Below are 27,005 nucleotides of genomic sequence, written 5' to 3' on the forward strand. Positions count from 1 at the left end.
TGAGTGTGGTGCTTCTACATTTTCCCATCGTGTGTGACATTTAGGTTAGTTTATATTTCCTTCTAAAAGTTAACAAAACTGAGTTTTTAGTTAATTCATCTCTAAAAAAAAAGCTTGTAGCAAATGTAGAAAATCCTTATTGACTGTGCATTCATTCAGGGACCAAGTTTGCCTATCTTTCCTTTCATCAGTAATTATCGTGAGTCCTCTATCTCTGCATTGTCTGACTCATACCTGATAACATCTCCAATTCATGGTTCTTCTAATACAGTTTGCATGTATCAGGTAATTGATTCCACCTTCTAGAATCGCTGAGTCACAACACTCGAGTCACAGTCTTCTTTGCTTTACCACATAACGGAAACAGACAAATCATTTCAGTACCCCTGCCCCAAACTGCCGCTGTGTGAGCTGAATGTAGGTCATGGCAGACAGTGCTGCGATAGGAGATGCCACGAAGTCAGGATACATTGTCTCCGGTTTTTAAATTTAAATTCAGCCTCTCCCTTTGCATTGTTTTATATCTATATATATTATGTATATTAAGTACATATATAATACATATATACACATATTGCTGCGCAGGCTTTTCTCTAGTTGAGGCTAGTGGGGGCTACTCTCTAATTGTCATGAGCAGGCCTCTCACTGTGGTGGCTTCTCTTGTTGCTGAGCACAGGCTCTGGAGTGTTTGGGCTTCAGTAGCTATCGCACATGGGCTCAGTCATTGTGCCTCTCAGGCTCCATCGCACAGGCTCAATAGTTGTGGAGCATGGGCTTTAGTTGCTCTGAGACATGGGGGATCTTCCCCAATTAGGGGTCAAACCCGTGTCTCCTGCATTGGCAAGTGGATTCCTTACCACTGAGCCACCAGAGAAGCCCCCATTCTCCCATTGTTTTAATAAAAAATTGCCTTCAAAATAACAGAAGTAACATTTTCAATTGAATTGTAACTGAACCCAGGTTTGGCTGCTCGGTGCTTATAAACCAATAATTCGAGAGGCAAGTGTAGTAGAAAGGAAAGTCATTTTAATCGGAAAAGCCAGCAGTCTGGGGAGAAGGTAGACTCATGTCCTGAGACCAACTCCAAAGATTCTGCTCAGCCATGACAGTTTTTAAAGGAAAAAAATGGTAGATGGGGGGTGGGGAGAGAATCTCAGGGAATCACTGAGGCAGGAGGTTGAGTTCTGTCTCCTTCTCTGTTGAGTACAGACTGGCTGACTCTATCTTCAGATGTCTTGCCTGGATGATCTGCCTGCAGAATAGCTTGGGGGCTGCTGTGGGTAGACTCTATTGTCCTAATCATTAACTGCTTGGTTCTGTACTTGGGGGAGAGGGGCTTCTGCTTGGTTGCAGAATGACATTTGGGTAACATACATGAAATGTCTTTACAGACTTTAAGTCATTTAATTGTTAAGTCTTATAGGTGAGAAGCAGACTCAAAGGAGTTTAACCAGCTTGTTCAAAGTTGAGTTGGGACTCCACTGTAACCCCAAAACCAGTGGTTCCCAAACTACCCGAATATCAAAATCACCCAAGGAAGACATATACAGATTCCCAGGCCCCGTCTCTGGGTAGTCTTATGGGTGGATCATGGATAGTGTCCCTTTACATTCTAGTATCTGCTATTTGTGGCTTATTTTTATTTTCTAGGCAGACTTCAGCCAAGAAAGGAAACTAAACCACTTTATTTTTATAAGCCAAGGAAGATGTGAATGGTTTAGTAAATCTTATAGCAGCTTATCTTGAGCTGCTCTTTTCTCCTTCCTGAAGTGGACTGTTTTCTCTATCAGGCAAATTATATGAAAAAAAAAAAACAAACACAGAGATTTGTGTAGTGGCTGCTGTGGTAAGTTTATAAACTGCCTTTGGGGGTAATGGGGAGGAAACCCTAGCCCACCATTTTCAAATGGTCAATTTCAAGTTACTGATGGTTTAACAACCTGCTCACAAAAGTTCTGAATATTTAGCAATTGACCCAAAAGTCAGCTCCACTATACTACTGGGTGTAAAATATATAGTCAGAAACTGAAAATTTTCCCAAGATTATCGAAATTGTCCATTATGTGGCTCGAATTGGTTGTGTGGTTCGAATTTCCCAAACATCATTATGTCTGTTAGCTTCCTGCTCTGACTTCCAGAGGGACCCAGGTGACCCCACGCCTCTCTCAATTGCCAAGAACACACTCCAATATGGTCCTGAGGAGTAATGGGTAAGGAGCATTTAGTGGAAGAGAAGCAGATTCCATTTTTATATATAGTCATTTTTAAAAAGAATTCTTATTTAGTTAATTTAGAACTGTGCTGGGTCTTCGTTGTTTGCGTGAACTTTCTCTAGTTGCCGTGAGAAGGACCCACTTTTGGTTGAGGTGCTCAGGCTTCTCATTGCAATGGCTTCTCTTGTTGTGGAGCACAGGCTCTGGGCACTCAGGTTTCAGTAGTTACAGCTCTTGGGCTCTGAAGTGTGGGCTCAGTAGTTGTGGAGCTTAGGTGCTTCCCAGCATGTGGACCAGGTCCACATCCCTGGACCAGGGATGGAAACTGTGACCCCCACATTGACAGGCAGATTCTTATCTACTGCACCGCCAGGGAACAGATGCCAGGTTTAGGATGACTACTCTTTCTTCTTACCTGCATTATAGCAGGTGTAGTATAATAGGAGCCGTCCTCTGTTTGAGAGAGGCTGCTACCCTTAGCAGGACTTGTAGGATCAGGTGGAAATGAAATATGAAACAGAGTTTAAGACAGTTTGAATCTGAAAGGAACAAAAAAGGCTGGAGCTTTCTATGCCTCCATTCACCATAGGAGAAAGACGCATAAGGTCAACTCAGATTGCAGGATCACCATTAGTGAAGATACCACTGGCTTGCTTTTAATTTGATTGGCCAGACTGCAGGCTCTTTTCTCAGGCAGGGCACAACCCTAGCTCATCCAATGACAGGGACTGTTCTGCCTGTGGTAGCCTTTGCACCACTGACTCATTTTGAAAGAGCGATGATGGCAGGGATGACAAAGACTGTGCCCTGAGCACGCCATCATGACTAATGCCACCACATGCAAAAGGTCCTAAAACATATTCCAACACCAAACATAAATGATTCTAGGATCATTCACCATTTTAGAGTATTTGTTCCCTTGGTAAACTTCTAGAAGTTGTGATAAATATTTTGGGGGTGTCTGCAACGGCAACAGAGGTACATAATGCATCCTGAGCTCCCTGTGTAACCAGCTGCAACACTACTTATATGAGAACAAGTTTGTTTTGAATGTTAACTCACTTTTATTCTGATTGATTCTACCAGTACAATAACTTGTTTCCCATATACTTTTTTATCTGACTAGAAAGAACAATGTTTATCTTCTAAGATGATGAAGTAAAAAAAAAAAAAAAAAATTAACTTCCAAATGAATCAACCAGGGAAAATTGAATCACAGCAGGACTCACAATTTTAGTATAAACACTCCAGAGTAGGCAGTGTGGATAGATCGAAGAAGAAGACCTAGATCGAACCCACCAGCTATCAGGTTTTAGTCCAGCCATTTAAGAGGGTTTTTCCATCTGCAAAATGATAATATGTATACTTAAATCTCAAGGTAATACATTCCACCAAGTACTAAGCATGTTTTGTTGTTGTTGTTTATTCACTAAGTCATGTCCAACTTTTTGTGACCCCATGGACTGTAGCTCACCGGGCTCCTCTGTTCATGGGATTTCTCAGGCAAGAATACTGGAGTGGATTGCCATCTCCTCCTCCACGGGATCTTCTCAACCCAGGGATCAAACCCAGGTCTCCTGCTTGGCAGGCAGATTCTTTACCACTGAGCCACCTGGGAAGCCCCACGAAGCGTGTTTATCATGTGTCTTACCCTTAATCCTCAAAATTCATCCTTGAAGAGTTCTTAACTTGGGAGTTCAGACTCCCATGAGATTGAGATGAGATCCAACATGAATATCCATTCCCATGCTATGCTATGCTAAGTCACTTCAGTCGTGTCCGACTCTGTGCGACCCCACAGACGGCAGCCCACCAGGCTCCCCCGTCCCTGGAATTTTCCAGGCAAGAACACTGGAGTGGGTTGCCATTTCCTTCTCCAATGCATGAAAGGGAAAAGTAAAAGTGAAGTCGCTCAGTCGTGATCGACTCTTAGCGACCCGATGGACTGCAGCCTACCAGGCTCCTCTGTCCATGGGATTTTCCAAGCAAGAGTACTGGAGTGGGGTGCCATTGCCTTCTCCCACATGTATACAAAATTTGAATTATATGTATGTGCATTTTTGTCTGAGCTCTCAACCAGGGATATGAGCATCTCAGCATCTGGGGTGAAGATAGGGGCAAAGAACAGAGGCAATTGGTGTGCTACTTCCATTGTGATCCTGATGTTTGTTCCCCTGTCTAGTTTGAGATACCAATTTCAACAAAAAAAACAAATCACCAGTTTATAATTGAAGTTATATTAAAAATAAAAAAATTGAATTACCTAGGATTTTTCAGAGAAATGAAAAATCTTATGTCTATACAAAGATTTGCACAGTAGACTTTAATTATTCATTATAGTCCCAAGCTGCAAATAACCCAAAAGTCCACAAGTGAGTGGATTAAAAGGGAACATAGGTGCCCAACACATAGATGACTTTCAAAAACATGCTGAGTGAAAGCCAGATTAAAAAGATGGTTCCATGTATATAAAATTATTATAAACTGACAGAAAGCAGATTAGTGATTTCCTTTGAGGACTGGGGTGGGAGGGATGGATTGAACTGCAAAGCGAAATGGGGAAACTTCTGATGACGGAAATGCAGTGTATCTTGGTTGTGGTGTTGGTTTCATAGATGTATACATTCTTTCCAAACTCACTGAGCTGTACAATTTTTATATACTTTTTTAAAGATTGTCTTATGTGGATCATTTTTAAAGTCTGTTTTGAATTTTTTACAGTATCATTTATGTTTTTGGTTTTTTGGCCACAAGGCATGTCGGATATCAGCTCCCCAACCAAGGATAGAACCTGCACCTCCTGCATTGGTAGACAAAGTCTTAACCACTGGACCACCAGGGAAGTCCCTGAACTGTAAAATTTTTAATAACTGCAGTTTATTATACATAATTGTGCATGAGTCTTTTTGAATTCTGATTTTCTCAGGGTATATGCCCAGTAGTGAGATTGCTGGGGCTTAGTAACTTTTTAAATCAACAGTTTTAAAAGGTCTGTGGAATGTAAGCAAATAGTCTGTATGCCTACAGTTCTTTATAATCTCATGATAACATAAGATCTTTAAAGCCCTTATTGTGAACCAGTGATTTGCAAAAGCACTCTTGACCAAATTAAGCACTTTAGAACACAGACTATACACTTGTTTTCTAACCAGCAGGCATCAATATTCTGTGTATTATCTTCAATAACTTCTGTCTTTTATAAAAATTTATGTAAATATTTTATGTATTATATTTTATGAAATCTGTATTTTTTAGAAAATTAAGTTTATCATGATTTGGAAGATAAAGAGTAAGACCACAGAACATGTCCTAAGAGTAAAGAAGTATAATCAAAAAGTTTGTGTCAAATTTTAAAAAATGAGTCTGCCTTGGAAATTCTACATTTTTTCCTATATTTGTGCAAAAACATTGCGGACTCAGTTTTGCTGCATTTGGATAAATGCAAAAGAAGTATGAAGTGCTTAAGCTGTTGTGAGTAAAATGTTTTTAAAAGATAATCATCTGTTCCATGTAATAACTCTCTAGAGAAGCCAAACCCTTGAAACGCTTGAAACAAACAGAACTGAAACAGTTGATCGTTTTATTTCAAAATATCTACAAAGTTTTAATTTTCCATTATACAAATTTTTCAAAATTCAGACATTATTCAAATGTAAGCCAAAGTTCTTATACAAACAGAATACACACAAAGATAAAAAATATACATATTCTCTCAGCAAACCTTGTTACATAAATAAGAAAAGTATATACAAAAGCTAGTATTTTCAATATGAAGTACAATTATTTTAACACTGCAACCACAAACAGAAGGTGCTAAAATAAACACCACAGCAAAAGGTAAAGGAACAACAAATTCATTTTATGACATCTACAATTGTAAAGATACATAAAGCCAATCTTCAGGTAATCTATACTTCACATTTAGATCTTAATTTTTACTTTACTTTATTCATATTTATGAATATTCTCTGGATAGGGGAAATTCACAATTCTACCAGCTAGCCCTGACACTTTATACAAGTTAGAACATGTGAAGAACTATATAATCTATGTCTTTATACTTTGGGAACAGATGCAAAAAGAATCCTTCAAAAGTTAAAATTTCATGAACCTGTGTTAAAAATTTTCCAGTAGACTGAATTGAGTATTGCAAAAAAAAAAAAAAAAAAAACAATTCTTTTTAAGTGGGAAATGTTAGCAAAAAATCCAAATACTTGAAGTCTTAACATAGTAAAGCAATAATGAAAAAAGTATGCCAATGGTTCCCCCAGATAAAAGCAACTCAACTAGGTATCTGCCTAGTTATGTTTTGCCCCAGAAATTCTCCTTCCTTTTTTGAGCTCGTGCCAGAGTTTGAAAAGCCTGGAGACTAGAAGCTGCAGAGCGAGCAGAAATTTCAGATAATCTGTCCTCATCTGCAATGAAAGAATTATATTCAGTGCAAAAAATCTCTTATAAAAATACTATGTTTCAAAACATCAAGAGAAAATTAAAAGCATCAAGCTCTGTAATGTCAATACTGACTATCAGAAACACATAATCTATTAAAATATAAGATTAGTATTTTTAGGATCGTTCACAGTAATTTTCCAAGTTTATCATATTTAGAAATCAAACATTTCAGTATTAAATGAGCATTCTGTTTTTTTTCTGAAATCCCGCTATGTCATTACACAAACACATGGACTGTGATTTTGGTATTACTTGGAAACAATTCATCATCATACTGTCTTGTCCTACTTTAAAAAGCACAGCTGTTTGAGCAAAAGAAGCCCTCACATTTTAAAAACAAAATGCCATACCTTCACATGGTACCCACATCACATTTCTAAAGTAATTTCACTTAATATAGAAATGATGTCTGACTTTAATATGCTACCCTTCATTATTACTGAAATTCCTCATTCTGAGTAAGCAAATCAGTTATCAAGTTATTTGTAAACACTGTTCTTCCATTAAAAAGAAAACAAGACAGGATTCAGTGTCTAGATATTGGCATTTCAATACATAACAACTTGATTTCTAGCTCACTGAATTCTGAAAGGAGTGTTAAACTTGCTAAGAGGAAAGAACCGTCAATGTGTGTGAAGCCATAATACATAAAGTATTCAAATTTACTTTCAAATTCAAAATTTATAAACAGTAATTTTATACTTCTTAGGTTGCATTAAAATAGTAATTTCAATTGTTCAACATTAAGAATTCAAAATTCCTCCTGCCACCATTATCAGTAACCAAATTTTTCAGAATAAAAACTACACAAGAGAAAAACACTCATTTTCCCTAATCATGTATTTTTTGAGAATATACAGACACTTGAAGAAAATGATGGATATAATGCTAAGCCGATTCCTGAGCCACCAGTCAGCCAGGGTGGAAAACAGAGTACTGATCGTGGGTGTGATGCATCTCTTGCCATTTGCTTTAAAACAGATTCTTTAAGGCTTAGTGCCTAGTTTACTCATGTATAAAACGGGGATAGTTTACCCCCTTCACAGAGTTTTAAGGATCTAATGAAAAGACATCTATGGAAGTACTCTGTAAACTATAAAGTGCTAACCGAATGTAAAATCATTATACTATTATAAACTATCTAATAAAAAATACTGTTATCTTGTGTTATTTGACTATTGAAATACCTTCATCATTAAAGCCTTCATGCTGAGGTAACTGGAAATTGTTCATCCTTGATTTTCCCACTTTAAAAAAAAACAAAAGCCATAAGAAATTATCCTTCAAAGCCACCCAACAATATATCTTACAGTCAACTTGAAGAGAAGATAGACTGTCAAAAAGTTTAATTTTATACCTTTAATAGAAATTCCTGCCAAAGGGCCATTCATTAATTCATAATATGCTTAGCAAATATGTAAACAAACAGGGGATAACCTCCTGGGATTCTTCTCAATGACAGTACTAATTTAACTTGAAAGAAATACAATAAGCTTCTCTTTAAAGATGATAGTTGGACTATACACATGTACAAAAGCAATATAAACCTAGGACAAAGAAAATGGGAAACAAGACAACAGAAACAAAAGTTTGAAAAGTGGAAAGCAAATGGAAGGCAGTGAGTGTGTGGTTACCATAGCCAATGGAGCTGAATCCTCAGGCAGCAGAGAAGGGAAACCAAGAAGCAATTGATTTGCTCCCCTGATGGCTGGGTGGTTGGGAGTACTGAGTACCACAGAGAGTTGAAGGGAAGGGAAAACTGAATCAGGAATCTAATTAAATTGTCTTTCTACAAAATAGTCTACCAGATCCATTTTTAATTTTGCACAACAGGGTAACTACCCATCTCCCCAAAGAGGAATTGAGGTCTTATTGCTAAAGAAGGTTTATCACAGCTACTTTGACTGAAAGACACCAGATTCAACTAGGGGAAAGGAGAAACCATATTCCAAACAGGGGCATTATATATATGTATCATTTATTTCCTCAACCAGGTAAAACATGCTATCCATGAAATAATAACAGAATGCTTATATAAAAGGAGTATGCAATGTTTTTTAAAAAAAACTTAGAAATTAGAATGTAGCAACATATTTTAAAACTCAAGTAGAAGATAAAAATTAGTAACCCTTTCAAATTAAAACAAAAAGACAGAGATGGAAAATATGACAGCTAAGATAAGAAAAGAGCATCTTCAACATGTCCAACATCCGAAAAATAACAGTGCCAGAAGGGAGCAAGAGAGACTGCAGGGGAAGAAACTACTGACTAAATAATTTAAGAAAATTTCCCAGAACTGAGGAACATGACTTTTCAGATTGAAGAGCTCTACTGAGTACTAGCAAAATGAATGAAAAGGGACCCACCATAAAATTTCAGAGCACTAGGAATAAAGAGAAGATGCTAAGAGCTGTCAGGGAAAAAAAAAGTCACACACAAAAGATCAAAAATAAAAAGTGCATCAGATTTCTCGACAATAATAATGGACGTAAAAAAAAGAGCAGAGCAATAGCTAATAAAACTGAAGGAAAATATTTTATGACTTGAATTCTATTATCCAGGTAACATTTGGTAATGTCTGAAGACATCTTTGGTTGTCATACCTGGGAAAGAGGTGCCATGGCATCTAATGGGTTGCCCATACATTTTTGGAAAAGAACGTGAGAGACATCTCACACTTAGACCAAAGTGAACTTGGGTACAGCACAACTTAGTGTGTCAAAGATGAGGTTTTTTTTCTGTTTAAAGAAATCTACTATGTTAACTAAAACTAAATAACATAGTATACTTACAGCCTTTGTATCTATCAATATAGCACTTTCCTTTTAATAGACAAAAAATTAAATCCTAAATAATTACCATTATGCTGGAATTCTGGATCTCTCAGGGAGCCCTGAATTCGACGAGAAGGATGCCAGTAGGATGTGGCGCAGGGTGGAGAAGCAGATTTCCCAGGTGTGTTAGGTGGGTATTCTGGCATTTTTGAAACGGGAAGAGTTGTCTCAACAAATTTGGGGATATTGGGTTCAGAATCTTCCCTCAAAGGCAAGGGATCAACTGTTTTAATACCAGCAGCTGGAGAAGTCAGGAGGGATATACCACGACTTTCTTTCTAAACGACCAAAAAAAAAAAAGCATATATGTGGGTACACATATATAAATAAAACAAACTTTTAAATACACAAATAACCATAAATGAAATAGGGAAAAATATGGGGAAAATTTATGAAACCTTCATGTGGGGAAGATTTTATAGGACTAACAACCAATATAATGATATTTAGCTAAATAAAAACAATATGTAAATACTTTAAAAAAAAGAAAAATGACAAACTTGGGGAAAACACACAACTTATTGGATTGACAATGAATCACCATTGTTACATAAATATTTCTTTAAAAGCAGCAAGATAAACCTAATTTAAAGGTAAAATAAGGACACATATCAACAATTCATATACAAACTACAAAGAGCAAACACATTCTACACCTCACTCATCAAATAATTTCAAAATACAAGTATTAATATAAGTACTAATTTTTTACTTAACAAATTTTAAAAATAAATTTTAAGAAACAAACTATAATACCCTGAGTTGACAAAGATGTGGTAAAACTGGCTCTCTCATCAGTGTTACCGGTAGCACAACCTCACAGGGGAGCTGGTACATCACAGCAAAAGCCTTAATACTGTGGTTCTCTGACCCCAAAATTAATACTTACGGAATATTTACATAAAAAGAGGTAACAACAATAAGAACAAAAATGTAGGTAAAGGATGGATGATTTCTTTACAGCATTTTTCAAAACAGGAAAATTAAGATATAACAATAGGCATCTAGTTTTAAAAAAATGTTACAGCAATAAGCATGTAGCCTTTAAAAAAACTACAGTATAACTACAGATATCATACTCACAATTAAAAATCAAATTATAAATTAATGACATGGAAGTACATTTATAATACACTGCTAGGTGAGGAAAAATATATTATGAAAACTTATCTACAGTATAATAAACAAATACACTTTATATCTAAGTAACTCAAACTCAACAATGGCTGTTTCTACAGTAGGGATGACTTTAACTTTTTTGGTTTGGTCAGTATCTTCTGTTTTTCCACAATGACTATGTATCACGAGGGTCAAAATCCCTGTATAACTTCACTTTTAGGACAATGTAAACCAGTAAAATCAAATATAGCTCCAAATTTTCCTGATTACTCCTTGTAATTGTTGCCTTTAGTTATTAACTTCGAGTTTAATAATGCAATGTTCAAAACACTACTTTCTGATCTTAAGCATCATTTTCTACAATTAGAAAGCTTGGCTTATTGCTTCAAAGGGGAGATAGCCTGAGGTCTCACCAAAAAAACACAAATTTTTAAAAATCAAGATCTATTAATAAGATAAAAAACACAAATCTTCCACTTGCTTCCCTTTTTAATCATGAAGATGTCTTATGAAAACTGATTTTTTTTCTTTTTGTACATATATATAGAGAGAATTTGGAATTTCTGTCAAATTGGTTTTATTACTGTTAAAACCTGAATTAAATCTGTAGAATACTTGTAGTACATGGGGTTCCCAGGTTTAATTTAACTGACTTCATGATCTGTTCTTGAACCTAAAAACCTCCTTACTGGCCTCACTGCTTCTACTCTCCCCCAGTATAACGTGCTCTCCACTGAGTAGCCAGTAATTTTATTTATCAAGTGTATCAGAGATTTATATTTAATAGCTTGAAATCCTCCAAGAGCTTCCCACTGGCATTAGAATAACATCCCCACTCCTTACCCAGCTTCCCTTCCCACCTTCATTCCCCACCTCTCCTCTGCCCCCTTCCTCCAGGCTCCACAGGCCTTTTCCCTCTATGAAACTGTCACTGCTGTACACACACCCTTGCTGTTCTTTCTATCTGGAAAACAATCTCTGGCCCATGCCTCTGCACTGGGCACCTCCCTCATTAGCCAGGTCTTGTTAAAATGTCACCTCCTCAGAGGTGCCTGTTCTGATGACTTAAAAAACAGTCTCACCCACCCCTTGGAGGTTGTCTGCAGTTTTATTTAATTCAAAGCACTTACTACTATCTGAAATTCTTTTAAAAAAAATCATTTGTCTATTCTGCCAATGAAAATATAAGTTTCATGACAGCAGAGATTTTATCTTGATTACCAATGGATCCCCAGATCCTAACAGTGCTTGGCACATTGTAAGAGCACAGTAAATTGTGGACCGAATGAATGAAAATGAAACTCCTGATATTCCCCTTCAAAGATGGCTGCGGTGCAGAGTTCTCTTACTCAGTGTATGGAACTCTCCATCAATCCTGCTGGGTAAGTCAGAAACCTAGGAGTCATTATCCAACCCAGAACCAGGCCTTGATGCTGTTCCCCTCACACAATTCTTTAATTTCACTCATGTCTGTGCCCACCTTCCTAGTCCAAGCTATCATAGCTCCTACCTGGACTATTGCAATGGGCCTTCAGAGGTATCCATAGTCTATTCTTGCCTTCCACGGCAGCCAGAACTTGCAAAACATGAATCAATCACAACACTCCCATATTTAAAATATTTCAATGGCTTTCTATTTTACTTGAGGTGAAAGAAATTCTTAGTATTGCTCTCTTTTCCAACCTCATCTTGCATCTGCTTCCTGCCACACACAGGACCGGCGTTTGTTTCTTAAAACCCTATGTCCTTTCTCACCACAGATCCTGGCATATGCTATGCTTCTCCCCACTCTTTTTACCTAGTTAGCTCTTCTTCCTCTGTATCTCAACTCAATTATGACTTCTTCAAAGAAGCATCCTTGACTTTCAAGAAGCTTCCTGATCTCCATTACTGGGTCAATTTCTTCCAGAATAGCAGTATATACTTCTCTGAAACAATTACTAGCTTTAATTTTACTTTTTGGGGGGTGTAGGTTCAGTAAAATCATGTACCATGTCTGAAAGTGAAAGTCACTCAGTCATGATGACACTTTGCAACCCCATCAACTATACAGTCCATAAAATTCTCCAGGACAGAACACTGGAGTGGGTAGCCTTTTCCTTCTCCAGGGGATCTTCCCACCCCGGGGATCGAACCCAGGTCTCTTGCATTGCAGGCAGATTCCTTAGCAGCTGAGCCATCAGGGAAGCCCAAGAACACTGGAATGGGTAGCCTATCCCTAGCGGATCTTCCCAACCCAGGAACCGAACCCGGGTCTCCTGCATTGCAGGTGGATTCTTTACCAGCTGAGCTACATGGGAAGTTCAATGTACCATGTCTACTTTCACTTATTATCACAAGCACAGAATCCAGCATGTAAGTAAATGGATAAGAAACATCTGCTGAATAACGTAAGCTAACAAACACTTGGGTTTTTAATATCATTTACAAAATGTACAGATGGTACTTGACAAACCAATACCATGAAAATTCTACTCTCAAGTCTTATGAAACAGTGCTGTTTAAGAGTCAAAAATGTGGGCTCTGAGAAGAGACTGCCTGGGGACAAATTCTGCTTCACTGTTTGGCAGCTGTATCACCTCAGTTTCACCTAAATGGGAATATTAACAACATTTACCTCATAGATTCATTATGAAGACTGAACAAATTAATACATGTAGAGTACTTAGCACAGAGCCTAGAACATAGTAAGTGTTCAGTAAATGCTAGCTATTATGATCATCTGCACGTAAGTTTCCCAAATTGCTGCTGCCCCATAATACTCCCACAATTCAAGGTATGTCATCAAAAGTTACCAGCAAAAAATATTTCTGGATATTATGATAGTAATTCTTGTTAACTCCTATGGTAAAAAAGATAGAATGATATTAAACAATGGCAACTGAATGACAGGGATAATTTATTGCTAACTGAATACATTGCTAATTCAATTGCTAAATGAATTATCGATATCAATTTATTGATAATTTAATGACTTATGGATTTAATGTTATGATAGTAGCTTTTTTAAGGAAAAAAAGGGGGGGAAATCATTGTGTATAGCAAGTTTAATGACTCCTCTGCCTACCAGCAACCAAAGCGTAAACAATGGGGGTAAAAAAACAAATCTAGCTCCTGGTATGGCTACCATTATGATCCAAATGATTGTCACCTCTTTCCTGGATACTGTAATTGACTACTTGCAATTACATGCTCTTGCACCTCTATTGTCCATTCCCAATACAGTAGCCAGAGTGACCGTGGAAAAACCTAAGTCAAATCATATCAGTCCTCTGCTACTCCAAAGACTGCATTTTATTCAGAATAAAATGCAAAGTGTTTGCTATGACCGCTAAGGCCCTACACAATTTAATCCCTCATTTATGCCTCTGACCTCACTGCCCTTTCTACTCACTCTCTTGCTCTCATCTCCAGCCATGCTGACTCCCTGCCTGTTCCTCAAGGAATCAGGCACCTTCTCAACTGGAGGACTTTGCACCTGCTGCTCTTTTTGTAAAATGCCTTCCTAGATATGCATATAGGTCAGTCCCTTACCTGCTTCAGATTCTGCTCAAATGCCACCCTCTCAATGAGAACTTCCCTAGCCAATTCCCACTCACTTCCCCTGCTTTATTCTTCTCTTAGCCCCTATCACTATCTAAAATACTGTGTATTTTACCTAATTATCCTGTTTACTGTCTCCCTCCTCCTCTAGAATGTGAATTCAGTGAGGGCCAGGATTTCTACCTTCATCTTTCACTGCTACATTTCCAGTTAAATCAGTGCCTGGACAAAACTGTCAGAGTAGATGCACAATCAACAGTATTGTTTTTCTTCTCTCTCTCTCTGTTGTCACTACTGACAATATTTTGAAAGTATGCAGTCAAAATACAATGGCACTACCCTCAAGAACAATTCAATGCCTTTGCCTTCTGAAAGTAAGTTAATAACATCCACATATGACAGACAGAATTTCCTAAAATCTGAACCTCTCATGTATTTATTGCATGTGACTAAAATAATCACTTCCTAAAGAGATGTTTTTCTCCAAAGTGTATTTACCTTCCTAAAGTCATTCTTCAAAGTTTCTAAGCCATCCTGAGAGGATATTCTTTTCCTCTGTTCTATGACTGGAGGCTTCACTTTAGATGGAGACACTAAAACAGCACCACCTGGAAAAATACAGAAGATGCCACTGCTTCAATTTAAACTAAATTATCACATAGAGGAAGCAGGTGAAATAAGAACTGTATGGTGTCCGCCTATTACCAACAGCTGGAGTGGTAAGATCATGATGAGTCCTCTGGATTCCACCCAGTTCTCTCAGCTTTGGAGTAGGAAGCCTGCCTCCTTTCCCTGAAGACATAGAAGACGACTCCGACCTACAAATTAAGACAATTATGAAGCACGTCCTCTAGAAAATATGACAAAAAAAAATTCTGTGCCATCATTATGCAGTTAAAGCATAAACCTGTAAGAGAAGGCCATTTTGCTTCTGAAAAAATAAGAAACAAATCCACATGCAGTTCAGAGAAACTGACTACTGGAAAAAAGGGGAGATCACTGCAAGTCAGCAACGCACTGGAGAATTCTTCCCCTGAATCAGAGCCTAGCTTCCATTAGCTGCCAAAGTCGTGAATGAATAATAAGGGGGTTGGACTATGGACAAAAAACACCATAACCAATGGTAGAGAACCATTCCCCAAAACAATTTGCATATAAATCAACAGAAATTAGCTATTCACAGAAATCATTTATTTTAACATCACAAAATTCTTTCTTTTTCAGTATAACCATCTGATAGTAAAGAACATTAGTTATTTTTCCTTAAGTCATAAAGGAAGTCATTCTTTCAGAGATATCTAGCTAATCATATCTTGAAAATCATAATTAATAGGATATAAATAAAAAGAACACTAACTACTTCCTCCCCAAGTAATTCAGTGTTGAAGTGTTCAATTCCCAATTAGTGCAGTGGGACTAATGATTTTGAGTGACTCAAACCCCTGAGTGAATCAAATTATATAAACCATGTAGATATGTCTATTTCATGACATTAAAGTAAAATCTGCTTTTTATTAGTCATGAAACCAAAAATGTAAACCACTATCATTAATGACAAAATGAAATACTTATTATCTGTGAACAATAATGTGTCTGCTGCTGCTGCTGCTGCTGCTGCTGCTAAGTCGCTTCAGTCGTGTCTGACTCTGTGCGACCCCGTAGACGGCAGCCCACCAGGCTCCGCCGTCCCTGGGATTCTCCAGGCAAGAACACTGGAGTGGGTTGCCATTTCCTTCTCCAATGCATCAAAGTGAAAAGTGAAAGTGAAGTTGCTCAGTCGTGTCCGACTCTTAGCGACCCCATGGACTGCAGCCTACCAGGCTCCTCCATCCATGGGATTCTCCAGGCAAGAGTACTGGAGTGGGGTGCCATTGCCTTCTCTGAATAATGCGTCTACATACTGATTAATTTTAAACACTTACTCTTCTTGGATCTTGTCTGTTTTAGACTTGTCCTGTACTTCCAGCTTCTCCAGCTCTTCCACATTAACCTGCTTGTCCCTCTCCTCCTTCTCCTCCTCCTCCTTCTCCTTCTCCTCCTCCTCCCCCCTTGGTTGTTTCTGTACATCTTCAGTGGTGTCCTCAGCATCCCACGCCAGACGCCTTCTAACAGGTATGGGAGCATTTGACACACCCAATTTCTCTGTGGTAGTTTTCTGGGGCTGTTCTTCCAAAATAGTTCTTTTTTCTTCTAGCTGTGTAGAAGGACATTTCTGCAAAGTCTTATGGCTTGTAGGATCTCTGCATAACAAAATAAGTTTTATTTTAAATTTAGTAGTTTTGAGGTTTCTAGTTGATACTCATTAAGTCCATCATTTCCTTCCATGGTTCACAACTATGTTTCCCACTGATATTGCTTTGCCCAGATAGTGAAGGAAAAAATCAAACTAAGAGTTCATTTTATGGAAGTTAAAGTTATAATCTATTAAAATATTCCAAAATAAATTTATGTCCTTTTACTCCTACCATCACACAAATATGCCTGTACTACTGCTGACAAAACTCCTATGTATCTTCAATTGATAAATGCATACATAAACTAGGACCCCCTTGTTCAGTTACTCAGTTAGGGTTTGTGCACAAACTCGTGTGTACTTATACACCAAATAAGCTAATTCAAATTTCGTATTTTAGATTAGGTTAATCTTTTTGAGTCACTGTTAAAGAACAAATTTTGTGGACTTTTAAAATCAGATGTCACATAGTTAGAATTTACAGTTCAATTTGGTATGTATGATCATACTAATACTCTATGAAAACAGAAAACTATTTTATTTGATGCAAATCAATGTGCTATTCCTCTTAATAGTTTGTGTTCACTTTAAAACCTAAAATTTGAAGAGAAGTGTTTCACAGAATCAGGGCCAAAATCCCTTATTAATCACAAAGATCCATTAATGAATGATAATGGATATGTACTAATAGCTAATATTCTCTAAGTTTTTATTATTGTTGTCTTTTTGTTTTACTTTTAAAGTTTTATGTCTACTGCTAGTCATCCCCATTTTACTCTTAATTGCTAACAAGGAATATGATAAAATCCAAACTTCCAGATTTAAATTATGCATTATTTCTATACAGGTGTGTAAAGCAAGTACGTATAGCTTTACTTTTCACAAAAAATAAACTAAAAGTAGTTAGTGGCTGATATATTTCCATTTGACTATACAAATTTTGAGTCTTCATATCATGTTCCTACATAATTCTATGATCCACATTACTCTATAACATACTTTTCCACCATCCACTAAGAACATCTCACCCAGCAAGATCTAGCGCTCTGATGTTGCTGCTAATGGTTCCTTCTGAGCTCGTGGTTGAGGAGACATCCCAACAGCGGTTGTTTTCAGACAGAATCTGATTCAGATGGTCCCGAGAAAAATGGGTTCCCTGAACTCGTTTCCTATAAAACTCAGCCTTCTCTCGGAGTTCTTTAACCTATGCAGGAGAATTGAGATACCATGTATTATTTTAAACGCTCCTTGCAAATACCACCAAGTAGCATATCCGAGACACTGCACAAATACAGCCAGAGACCAAGGAGTAAGAACGGCAAAACAGCCACATACATTCATAAGGCTATGTGCGTTTTTAAGCAGAAAGTAAAATAGTCAAGCTTAAGCACAATGCAATTATTTTATTTCAGGCCAGCAGGCAGGGAGAAATTTGCAGCAGCTAAGAAAAACACTGACACCTACTTCTTTCTTCAACTGAAATTACACAAGTACTCTATGCATTATTACAATTTTTAAAAACATGAAAGCGACCAACCTCCGCATACCACATGGCATTTAGAGAAGCCTAGGGGAGGAATACAGAAACATACTTAATGACAGGTTAATGCCATAATTGAATATTAATGGGAATCAGTGGAATATCTTATTATTCTTCCTTCTAAATATATACCAAAACTTGTCAATCAATATTTTTTATAGTATTTTTAAAAACATTTAATTTGGTAACCAAGATACCTTAACATTGCCTTGAAAACCAACGACATTCTTGCATGAGTGGAATGCTGTCCACCACAAGGTAACCTAATGACTATTTCCCCACCTCTGGAAGAGTACTGACATGCCAGAAAGCCCTACCTCAGTCTTCAGTTCTTGGCTTATGTACAGCTGCTACTACCACAGAAGCACCACTGAGACAGTCGCATGACTTCCCCCTCCAAATTCCTCAACATTCCCTTGTAATCAGCCAAACCAGTATTAAATACATAATTTAAAAGACTATCACAATAATAGATGTAATAAATTTGACAAAGTAACAGGATACCCCAAAAATATTCTGATGAACTATATATGAGGTGACTCACATATTAATTTCCTCATATGCAAATAATATATTTTCACATGAAAAGGAGTCTCTTATACTCACTGAAACCCTTTCATTTGATACATTATACTGCCACCTTCTGACTTTCTTAAATACAATTCCACAATGTAAAAAAACTAAGTTGCAGCTTAAAATTGTTTTCAATAATCTATTTGATTTATTCTCAAAAAAACTGTGTAATTTCTTCCTAACAAAAAGACAGAGTATTAGCCTGAAAAGGCTATCTGGATGCTGTCTGCTAAAGCTGCTCTTCTCTCACTTGAAGACAAAAAAGCATATAATGAAATAAGTGCTGTGAAAGCAACTGGAGAAACATATCCTCAGCTCCTTAAGGATACTACTGATGCATAGGGAGGCAAGCGCTATGTCTAATGAATCAGCCAAAGCAAAGGACAGCACCTGCCAGGGCAAAAAAAAAAAAAAACCACAAAATCCCAATAGAATCCTATTGCTCTAATGAACCAAACCTGAAACATTCCCAAAGGATAATTCAAAACATTGTTTTCTTCAAATGTTTTCTTCACTGTCAAAAAAAATTGAGCCATATTCATTTACCATTTTTTTTTAACTTACAGAAAATTACTAGTTAGCGTTTTTTTCATTTAACAGGTAGAATTGAGACACACGGATTGAGTCTGAACTTATAATCAGGGTATTCTGAATGCACAGGAACCTTGTAATAAAGTGCCTTGATAGAATCCAGATTTTATTTCTAATAAGTCTCTGCATGCTTCAAACGTATCATGGTCATTTATCATCACCTGCATGATAAAATCTTCACGTCTTAGGATCACTTCCTCCTCTGCACTCTCAAAGCTCTTCATGCATACCCTCATTAGTACTTATTTCATTTTTCTGGAATTATTGCTTGTGTCATTCTCCCCTACTAACCTACAAATCCCTTGAGGTAAGGGATAATGTAGCCTTTCAACACTGATTCCACAACCTGTTCCTGAGTGTGGACTAAGTGCTATGCCTGAGTTACGCGGCTGGTAGCAAACAAAGCTAAGCAAGAAAGGGCCTGCACTCAGTGAACTCAGAATCTGGTAGAGGAGGCAGACTTCCTCCTATATGATAAGTCATTATCATAACACTGGTATGATCTATGCCATAATAAACAAATGAGATATAAACTGAAGGAAGGTTTCAAAAGGGGGTCCTACCAGTCCTGAGTTGAGTGAGGGTTGAGCAAGAAGGAGCCATGGAGAAGGCTACATTCTGTCCATGGGGGAGGACATCACTGATTGATGAATGAGAGGATGGACAAACATCCCCTCCATGTACACAATGACCCAGTTTTATTTGACACTGATTTCTTTTTAAAAAAGGGAGTGGAGATACAGAAATTCTGTAAAAACTTGATTCAGCTTTGTCTGTTACTGACATTTAAAACTCAGTGCTTTAAATTGACTTTATCAGCAATCTTTGTTAATAATCTTCATGCTAATGTTGTGATATTTTGGAAATACATAATTTTAAATTTCTGCAATCCTAATATGAAAAAATAGGAGGCTGATATTTTCAAAGTAACGTGTTTGTTCCGCTATAAAGCGTAAAAAAATCAGTGGCTTGAACTCAGTGTTAAAAACAATCCTCACAGCCAAAAACCAGAGTCACTAAAAAAGATATAATAAGCCATGCCAAACAATTAAAGCAATACACACACCCCTTCCCAGGTCAAGTAATACAATCAGATTACATGACGTAAATGCTATAAATGTCTTCCTTTCTGAATTTCTCTTTGTAAATTAAGAACACAACTAAATTTGTTTAAAATTTAAATGTAAAAATTCAAACTCAGAAAATTGGGGAATAAAATAGTTCTTTTTTCCAAAATTCATCCCCTGAAAATGAAGAGTCATCTTATACCTAAAAGTGCTTAAAAGCCTGTCAAATTATAGAACGTCTCTCAAAAGTGGCACTTCATCTTGAAACAAAGTCCAATTTCTGGACGCACATCAGAAAAAAATGATCTCAACCAATGTAGTTGGGATGATAAGAAGACTAGCTAAAAATCAAGGGAAAAAGGGATTTAACACAGATCCAGCATTTAATCTGAGGATGCGACTTAATTGCAATTGTTGGTTATTATTAAAAAAAACAACCCTTGAAGTGAGCATTTTAAAGAGGAATAGTGCCACTGGTTATAGTTTGGAGGCAACAAACAATTACTGGACCAAAAAGTCAACCACCTTAATGTTATGTGAATATGAACTTGGGACTTGGTTTAAAATACCTAGTGACTAGATTATTTATAGATTCAAAAAGTACAATATCTCACAGAAGAAAGAGGGAGATGAAGACGACACATGGACTAGAAAACTGTCACATGACTTCAGTTGAGTTAATACTCAAATAATGAAGTTATCATGTCCAGGTGCATTTGAAGAGTGTGAATAATATTCCATGAAATGTTAGGAGTAGGATAATGTGGGTATACCTAATTGTTGGTACATAAAAAACAGCCACATAAAGTATCTTCCAGGGAAAAAAAAGTATATAAGATTTAAGTAAAATATTAAATGTCTATGACCTGGTCAACTAAAATTGTTATCACCATCAGTGATCACTAATCTCATAACTAAAAACTCTTATTCTTTTCTAACTCCAATTTGCTTTTTGAATGATTTTGACCATGAAGTTAAGGCAAACTATTCCACTAATTTAAACACTTTAAACCACCAGTAGTAGTTAATAAAACAAACACCCCAGAAAAGTCACATTACCATAGGAATCTTAAAGAGAGAAATCTTAAAGAAAGATCTTAATTTAACAACAAAAACAAAAATGTCCTCTTCCATGAGGGCAAGAATAAGGATTGTTACCTTATCATAACTTCAGATGTAACAATCCTCGGAGTCCATTAAATGTTTAGATCTAAATCTTAACTATGTTAAAGCCTTTGACTATGTGGATCACAACAAACTGTGGAAAATTCTTAAAGAGATGGGAATACCAGATACCCTTACCTGCCTCCTGAGAAATCTGTATGCAAGTCAAGAAGCAACAGTTAGAACTGGACATGGAACAACAGACTGGTTCCAAATTAGGAAAGGAGTACGTCAAGGCTGTATATTGTCACCCTGCTCATTAACATATGCAGAGTACATCATGAGAAATGCTGGACTGGATGAAGCACAAGCTGGAATCAAGACTGTCAGGAGAAATATTAATAACCTCTGATATGCAGATGACACCACTCTTATGGCAGAAAACGAAGAACTACAGAGCCTCTTGATGAAAGTGAAAGAGGAGACTGAAAAGTTGGCTAAAGCTCAACATTCAGAAAACTAAGATCATGGCATCTGGTCCCATCACTTCATGGGAAATAGATGGGGAAACAGTGGAAACAGTGACAGGCTCCAAAATCACTGCAGATGGTGACTGCAGCCATGAAATTAAAAGATGCTTGCTCCTTGGAAGAAAAGTTATGACAAACCTAGACAGCATATTAATAAGCAGAGACATTACTTTGCCAACAAAGGTCCATCTAGTCAAAGCTGTGGCTTTTCCAGTAGTCATGTATGGATGTGAGAGTTGGCCCATAAAGAAATCTGAGCACAAAAGAATTGATGCTTTTGAACTGTGGTGTTGGACAAGACTCTTGAAAGTTCCTCCGACCACAAGGAGATCCAACCAGTCAATCCTAAAGGAAATCAGTCCTGAATATTCACTGGAAGGACTGAATGTCAAGCTGAAACTGCAATACTTTGGCTACCTGATGTGAAGAACTGACTTACTGGAAAAGACCCTGATGCTGAGAAAGATTGAAGGCAGGAGGTGTAGCCAACGACAGAGGATGAGATGGTTGCATGGTATCACCGATTCAATGGACATGAGTTTGAATAAGCTCCGGGAGTTGGTGATGGATAGGGAAGCCTGGTGTGCTGCAGTCCATAGGGTTGCAAAGAGCTGGACACTACTGAGCTACGGACACTACTGAACTGACTGAAACCCTAACTACCAACTCATCTTAATTTTAAAAAGTCTCAGGCCAAGAGATAATCCTTCCAAAACAAGGAGCTAACAGTGGTGCAGTCAGACAAACCAATCTTGAAAACTTAATCAGTCTTCACTTGAGAGTGGAGGTCTGCAGATTATAAAATAATCAAGTCTATAATGCTACAATTCTATAGACTGACTTCATTAACATAAATAGTTGATTTGAAAAACATTTTTAACTTTAAAGACCTTGTAATTAATCTCTAAGGAGCTAGTTGATATTTTAAAAACAAAAGTAAATACCTTGATAAATAATATCCAACTGATACTTCTGGTGCTATCACCGCATCATATATCTTTAAATTGTAGTCTCTACTACTAGGTAAAACTATTGAAATTAAACTCAAGTAGTATCAGAGAAAATGTGGGTTTACTGAGCTTATATACTCACCTGATTTGGTATGTTTTCCTTCACACGTGTCCAAGCCCCAGCTTTATATAAATACTGGGCTGGGCTCAGAAATTTTGCTCTATATTCTGAATTCACCTTCCTAACAGAAATGAAATGAGAGTAAATATTTCAATGAAATGAGAGTAAATATTATGCTGATCAGCTAAATACTATGATATTTTTCTTACAAAATACATACCCAAGCCTTTGATGTCTCCAAGGAGTAAGTTTCTTTTTAGGCTGGTTTGAGTCTTTTGATTCCATCTCTGCTTCTGATTTTAAAGGATCATCTGTTTTATTACACTAAAATGAAAATAATTTGAACTTTTCATGCTCCATTTATGTTATACATTAATGTGAAAATACAGATGTCATAAAGTATACTTGGATACTGAATTATAATTGCTTTTAAAACTAAGATTTTACTACTAAGATAATGCAGAAATCACAAGTCAACAAGCAAGTTCTGAAACTAGTATATCTGGTTAGTTTCTTGAAGTATATAGCTCAGGATATGGTTCCATTTTCTAACAGTAAAAATTTTACATACTTGGCTAGGAAAAATGTTTTAATTATATCAAGTTTATTTATTTAGATGTTCAACTACCTTTTGAACATTGGTCTTAAATTTTCCCTTGATATTCTAAATCTACACTTAATTGTTGCAATAATTAAATGGAAGGTCCCAAAAAGTAAGTTAGCACATTGCTTTAGTGAATAACTTAACAATTCTTTTTCTCTTTAAGAATATCATAAGTCCAAATAAAAAAGTATTATACATTATTATACACATACATTATATATAATATATATGTATGATTTTTATAATACATATATAACTATGTTTATTATATATATATATAAATCATTTTGCTTTTAGTCATATAGTTTTCACTCTTAGAATCCATAAAATAGGTATGACATTCCAGGAGATTCAAAAATAGGACCTATCCCTGATTTACCTATAATTTACAACAGTTTTAACCTGATGATGCAATTCAAACAGCTGTAAATTTTTTACAGAAGTAGGTGTTTGTATGTACTAAGTTAAGTCGTGTGAATTATACTGGCTATAATTTGGTATACTAAAGCTCTAGTTTAAAATAACATGTGTGTATGTGTATTTCTGTCTTAATTTCCATTATTTAGTTTAAAGTATGTGTTTCTATCACCACTGTAACCCCTGAAGTTCACAATACTGTAAGGCCAATCATTTGATATTAGGCATAGCAGACTTACATGCTATATTATTAAGCATTCGTTGCACTGTATTATACTTAATTATTTACATCTCTGTCTACCCCAGGCAACAAGAGCTCGTGGCCCAAGAGCTGCTTAAGGCTTAGTGTGGTTATAATTGTATTCTCAGTACCTACCAGTGCCTGGCTTCTACCAAGGGCTCAATGAACACTTGACATTAAGTGAACAAACAAAATAATGAACTAGCTAAAAACAAAAATCTCAAATGGAAACTTATAAAGTTGCAAATGGTGCTAAGTAAAAGAAAATATTGTATTGTAAAGTAACTAGCCTCCAACTAAAATAAATAAATTAAAAAAAAAGAATTGACAAATACCTTCTTTTCAGGAGATATTGTTTCAAAATTTCCGTTTTCCTTCAAATGACTTCTTAATTTTGGTTCTTTCACTGGGGATAAGCCCTTAAAATTTCTTTTGTATTCAGTTTCATGGATGAATGAGTTACCTTTGAATTGTGGAATAAATTTGCTTTTATTGTGGAAAACCTTAAAACAAAAATTACTTTAGTTTAGTTTTCTTTGTTAAATATGTAGAACTTAGAACTTCAATTGCTTAGAGCATTCCACATATAAAGTTGAATCATCAGGATACAAAAAAGGGAAAATTATATATGACTATAATTTGATTTCACATGGCTAATTAATAGCCATTGCAACAAAAGCAAAAATAGGCAAATGGGATTGTGTCAAACTTAAAAAAAAAACTTCTCTACAGAAAACAATCAACAGAGTGAAGAGACAAACTATTGAGTACAAGAAAATACCTGCATACATCTTGTAAGGGGTCAATTTCTAAAATATTTAAAGAAATCAAGGAACTCAACTCAATAGCAAGAAACAACCTGATTAAAAAACAGGCAAAGAGGCATAAAAACAGACACATAGACCAATGGAACAGAATGAGTCCAGAAACAAGCCCATGCATATATTGTCCATTAATTTATGACAAAGGAGTCAAGAGTCAAGAATGTAAAATGGGGAAAGGGTTTCATCAATAAATGCTGCTAAGAAAACTGGATAGCCACATGTAAAAGAATGAATCTAGACCACTATCTTATGCCATATATAAAAATTAAATCAAAATGGATTACAGATTTGAATATAAGCCCTGAAACCATAAAACTCCTAAAAGAAAACATAGGCTAAGCTCCTTGACATGGATCTTAATGATTTTTTGGATTTGACACCAAAAACAAAGGCAACAAAAGCAATCATAAACAACTGGGACTACATCAAACTAAAACATTTCACACAAGAAGGGAAAACATCAACAAAATTAAAACATAACCTATGGAATGGATGGCATCACCGACTCGATGGACAAAAGTTTGGGTGAACTCTGGGAGTTGGTGATGGACAGGGAGGCCTGGCATGCTGCAATTCATGGGGTCGCAAAGAGTTGGATACAACTGAGCGAATGAACTGAACTGAACTGAACTGATGGAATGGGAAATTTTGCAAATCATATGTGATAAAGAGTTAATATTCAAAATAATAAAGAACTCATAAAACTGAATAGAAAAAAAACAAGCTGATTAAAAATAAGCAAAAGAACTTTTTTCCAAAGAAGACATAAATGGTCAACAGGTACACGAATGCATCACTAATCATCAAGGAGTAAATCAACATCAATGAGACTTTACCTCACGTATGTTAGAATGGGCATTAACAAAATACAAAAGATAATAAATATTGGTGAGGATGTAGAGAAAAGGGAACCCCTGTCCACTATTTGTGGGAATGTAAATTCATATGGAAAGCAGTAATGAGGGGTCCTCAAAAAATTTAAAATATAATTATCATATGATCCAGCAACCCTATTCCAGGTATATATCCAAGCCATATGAAATCAGTATCTCTAGATAATCTACACTGCCATGGTCAATATAGTATTCACAATAGCCAAGATACAGAATCAATCTAAGTGTCCATGGACAGATGAATGGATACAGAAAATGGAATATTATTTGGCATTTAAAAAGCAAATCCTTTCATTTGCTACAACATGGATGAACCTGGAGAACATATGTTAAGTGAAATAAGCCAGGCACAGAAAGACAAAAATACTACACGGTTTGATCCCACTTATATGTGGAATCTAAAAGAATTCATAGAATAGTGGTTGCCAGGGACTGGGAGATGGGGTAAATGGAGACATGTTGGTCAAACGGTACAAAGTTTCATCTGTGCAGGATAAATAAGTTATGGAGAGCTAAAGTATAGCATGACTACAGTTAAAATACTGTGAAAAAAGTGAAAGTGTTAGTCACTCAGTCGTGTCCAACTCTTTGCAACCCCATAGACTATAGCCCACCAGACTCCTCTGTTCATGGAATTCTTCAGGCAAGAGTACTGGAGTGGGTAGCCATTCCCTTCTCCAGTGGATCTTCCCAACCCAGGGATCAAATCTAGGTCTCGTGCATTGCAGGCAGACTCAACCATCTGAGCCACCAGGGAAGAACTCAGTAATACTGTACTGTAACTTAAAATTTGCTAAGAGGGTAGATGTCAAATATTTTTAAGTGTTGTACATTCACACACACAAAAAAATGGTAACTATGTGAGGCAACACATGTGTTAATTTGCTTGACTGTAGTTATCATTTCAGAATGAATGCATATATCAAAACTTTATGTTGTACATAAAAATTACATTAATTTTTCTCAATTATACCTCAATAAAACTGGAAGGAAAATCCAAAGGTCAACTTTGATGCTCATTACTATGTTCTGAGTAATAGTTATTACAATCAAAATAATACTTAAGTCAAGAGAAATAATAAATCATATTTTTTCTCCCCAAAGTTCCCTACCACTCTGTTAGTTTGGCAATAGGATAAGTAAAATGGGAAAATTT

The 27,005-nt window shown here is 36.4% G+C and overlaps 1 protein-coding gene across 2 annotated transcripts in view; it reads right to left on the reverse strand.

The window, feature by feature from the left end:
- Window positions 1-5,779: 5,779 nt before the first annotated feature.
- Window positions 5,780-27,005, reverse strand: part of MDM1 (Mdm1 nuclear protein) — a 28,919-nt gene continuing 7,693 nt past the window's right edge. The window contains exons 5-15 of one of the 2 annotated variants that reach the window (XM_055579944.1): window positions 24,468-24,635; window positions 23,091-23,194; window positions 22,892-22,991; window positions 17,932-17,961; window positions 17,423-17,598; window positions 16,084-16,401; window positions 14,867-14,979; window positions 14,660-14,769; window positions 9,525-9,777; window positions 7,853-7,912; window positions 5,780-6,628 (exon numbers count right to left, since the gene is read on the reverse strand). In XM_055579944.1, coding sequence (XP_055435919.1) covers window positions 6,516-6,628; window positions 7,853-7,912; window positions 9,525-9,777; window positions 14,660-14,769; window positions 14,867-14,979; window positions 16,084-16,401; window positions 17,423-17,598; window positions 17,932-17,961; window positions 22,892-22,991; window positions 23,091-23,194; window positions 24,468-24,635 — 1,545 coding nt within the window. In that variant the 3' untranslated portion in view covers window positions 5,780-6,515. The remainder of the gene's footprint in view (window positions 6,629-7,852; window positions 7,913-9,524; window positions 9,778-14,659; window positions 14,770-14,866; window positions 14,980-16,083; window positions 16,402-17,422; window positions 17,599-17,931; window positions 17,962-22,891; window positions 22,992-23,090; window positions 23,195-24,467; window positions 24,636-27,005) is intronic. The other variant, XM_055579952.1, reaches the window with a different exon arrangement.

Source organism: Bubalus kerabau, chromosome 1 (genome assembly GCF_029407905.1).
Source record: "Bubalus kerabau isolate K-KA32 ecotype Philippines breed swamp buffalo chromosome 1, PCC_UOA_SB_1v2, whole genome shotgun sequence".
In the NCBI taxonomy this organism is placed as follows: domain Eukaryota; kingdom Metazoa; phylum Chordata; class Mammalia; order Artiodactyla; family Bovidae; genus Bubalus; species Bubalus kerabau.